The sequence below is a fragment of the Bison bison genome, unplaced genomic scaffold (genome assembly GCF_000754665.1).
Source record: "Bison bison bison isolate TAMUID 2011002044 unplaced genomic scaffold, Bison_UMD1.0 scf7180017845683, whole genome shotgun sequence".
NCBI classification, from domain to species: domain Eukaryota; kingdom Metazoa; phylum Chordata; class Mammalia; order Artiodactyla; family Bovidae; genus Bison; species Bison bison.
In genome coordinates this window covers 98,778-101,040 of record NW_011476256.1, presented here as the reverse complement: position 1 = coordinate 101,040, position 2,263 = coordinate 98,778, and the positions used below count along the sequence as shown (strand labels likewise).

General features: G+C 59.3%; 2 protein-coding genes across 2 annotated transcripts in view; one reads left to right on the top strand and one right to left on the bottom strand.

Moving 5' to 3' along the window:
* TSR3 (TSR3, 20S rRNA accumulation, homolog (S. cerevisiae)) overlaps positions 1 to 346 on the bottom strand; it is a 2,530-nt gene extending 2,184 nt beyond the window's left edge. The window contains exons 1-2 of the mRNA XM_010836609.1: positions 146 to 346; positions 13 to 59 (exon numbers count right to left, since the gene is read on the bottom strand). Coding sequence (XP_010834911.1) covers positions 13 to 59; positions 146 to 257 — 159 coding nt within the window. The 5' untranslated portion in view covers positions 258 to 346. The remainder of the gene's footprint in view (positions 1 to 12; positions 60 to 145) is intronic.
* Positions 347 to 415: 69 nt separating this feature from the next.
* Positions 416 to 1,261, top strand: GNPTG (N-acetylglucosamine-1-phosphate transferase, gamma subunit). Its single transcript, XM_010836533.1, has 3 exons — positions 416 to 470; positions 580 to 637; positions 716 to 1,261. Exons 1-3 carry the CDS (start codon positions 419 to 421, stop codon positions 915 to 917), a joined length of 312 nt encoding a protein of 103 aa, XP_010834835.1. The 5' UTR covers positions 416 to 418; the 3' UTR covers positions 918 to 1,261.
* The last annotated feature ends 1,002 nt before the right edge of the window (positions 1,262 to 2,263 follow it).

The window sequence follows — 2,263 nt, the reverse complement described above, 5'->3', positions numbered from 1 at the left end:
GGGCAGCTGCGCCGGGCCCGGGCCGCCCTGGTCCTCAGGGGCCTCTGGCTCCACGGACGCTGCGGCGGGCAGAGAAGGGAACCCGGCCTCAGGCGCGGCTCCGCGGCCCGACCCTCGGCCCCCAACAGGATCACGCCCCACTCACCGCGCAGCGCGGCGCCCACTTCCTCGGCGAAGGCCTCCAGGGAGCGGCCCGCTGGGCGCCGAGCACGGCCGCCCTCCGCGCCCTGCCCGCGCGAGGCCCTCCGGCGGCCCATAGCGAGAAGCCGGGCCCGCTACGCCTACCGCGTCTCCGCTCCTCCGGCGGCCAAGTTGTGCGCCGGCACCATTTCCGGTTCAGGTCCCCATGTGACCGCGCGGCGGGGCGCCACTTCCGATTCCGGCTCCCACGTGACCGCGCGGCGGCGGCGGCGGCGCGATGGCGGCGAGGCTGGCGGGCTTGGCGGTGCTGCTCGGGTTCGCGGCCCGCGGTGAGTGACCGGCCCGGCGCCTCCGTCCCGGAGCACCCGCTCTGGTCTCCGCGGCCCCGCCCGCGCTGCCTGCCCGCCTGCCCGCCTCCTCACTGCTCGTTCCCCGCAGGGCCCGTGCCCGGAGGCGCCGCCAAGATGAAGGTGGTGGAGGAGCCCAACACTTTCGGGTGAGTGGCTGCGCGGGGAGTGGGGGTGCGGCGCCGCGGCCCGGGCCTGCTTCTCCCTGACCCTGCCGCGTCTCGCAGGCTCAACAACCCGTTCCTGCCCCAGACCAGTCGCCTCCAGCCCAAGAGGGACCCTTCACCCGTGTCTGGTGAGTGCGGGGCCCTGACCGCTGACGTGCCGGGGACCCGGGGCGAGCAGGGAACCGGCCCAGCTTCAGCACCGGTGGGCCGCGTCAGCTCTCGGGAGCCGGCGCCGGGGAGGGAGAGGGGTCTTGGAAGTTAGGGCCTGGAGGCTCGTGCTGTCCTTTGTCAGCCTTCTAAGTGCACGCTAACCTTCCAGAGCGTGCCTGTGCCGGGTTCACTGGTTAGGGACTTAGTCCTTAGTTTGTTTTCCTAGAGGTGATCTCTTATCAGGTTTGGTGTCTGTTTTCTTAAACGCTTTTTAATGCGTTTACATGCATAAGCTTACACGTAAAAAACGTGTAGTAGGTTTTTTGTGTGTGACTTTTGCTTTCTTGTTTTGAGTAGTACCATTTTACTGCTCAAAACGGGATTCTTTGGTAGCTCAGCTGGTAAAGAATCCGCCTGCAATGCAGGAGACCCCGGTTCGATTCCCGGGTCGGGAAGATCCGCTGGAGAAGGGATAGGCTAACCACTCTATAGTGTTCTTGGGCTTCCCTGGTGGCTCAGCTGGTAAAGAATCTGTCTGCAATGAGGGAGACCTGGGTTCGATCCCTGGGTTGGGAAGATTACCTGGCGAGGGAAACTGCTACCCACTCCAGTATTCTGGCCTGGAGAATTCCATGGACTGTTTAGTCCATGGGATCACAAAAAGTCGGACACCACTGAGCAACTTCCACTATGCAGGTTTGCTTATTTGCTGTTGTTGCTCACTGTGGGTCTTCGCTCTTCTCACTTGGTGCCTAGCATTCCATAGGATGCTCTGTGTTCTTTCATTGTCCAGCAAGGTGTTGTTTATTGGTTTCGGTCACTAAAAGCATTGTTGAGAAGAATATCCCTTCTAGGGGTCCCTGTTTCTACATCTATTGGAGTAGTTTCCTGCAGCAGCATCTCAGGAGTGGAATTGCTATGTTGTTAAATGGGTGTTAAATATAAACAAACCAAAAATCCAAGGGAATTTTTTCTCTGGTGGTTAGGACTTGGTGCTTCCACTGCAAAGGGCATTGAATTCAATCCCTGACGCAGGAACTAAGGCCTGCAAGCTGCACAGCGCTCAGTCATGTCCGACTCTTTGCGACAACGTGGACTGCAGCCCACCAGGCTCCTCTGTCCATGGGATTCTACAGGCAAGAATACTGGCGTGGGTTGCCATGCCCTCCTCCAAGGGATCTTCCCGACCCAGGGACTGAACCCATGTCTCCTGAATTGCAGGCAGATTCTTTACCAATGAGCCATCTGGGAAGCCCACCAATTAAAAAGAAAAAAAATCCAAGATCTCTTTTTAAAACAAATACTTATTTGGCTGCAGCAGGTCTTAGTTGAGGCACTTGGGATCTTTGATCTTCACTGGGGTATGTGGGTCGAGTTCTCTGACCAGGAATTGAACCCAGGTCCTCTGTGTTGGGAGTGCAGAGTCTTAGCCACTGGACCACTAAGGAAGTCCCTCCA

Coding starts and splice junctions, on each gene's coding strand:
- GNPTG (XM_010836533.1), top strand. CDS start 419: ATGGCGGCGAGGCTGGCGGGCTTGGCGGTGCTGCTCGGGTTCGCGGCC. Junction 471..579: donor GCTCGGGTTCGCGGCCCGCG/GTGAGTGACCGG, acceptor CGTTCCCCGCAG/GGCCCGTGCCCGGAGGCGCC. Junction 638..715: donor GAGGAGCCCAACACTTTCGG/GTGAGTGGCTGC, acceptor CGCGTCTCGCAG/GCTCAACAACCCGTTCCTGC.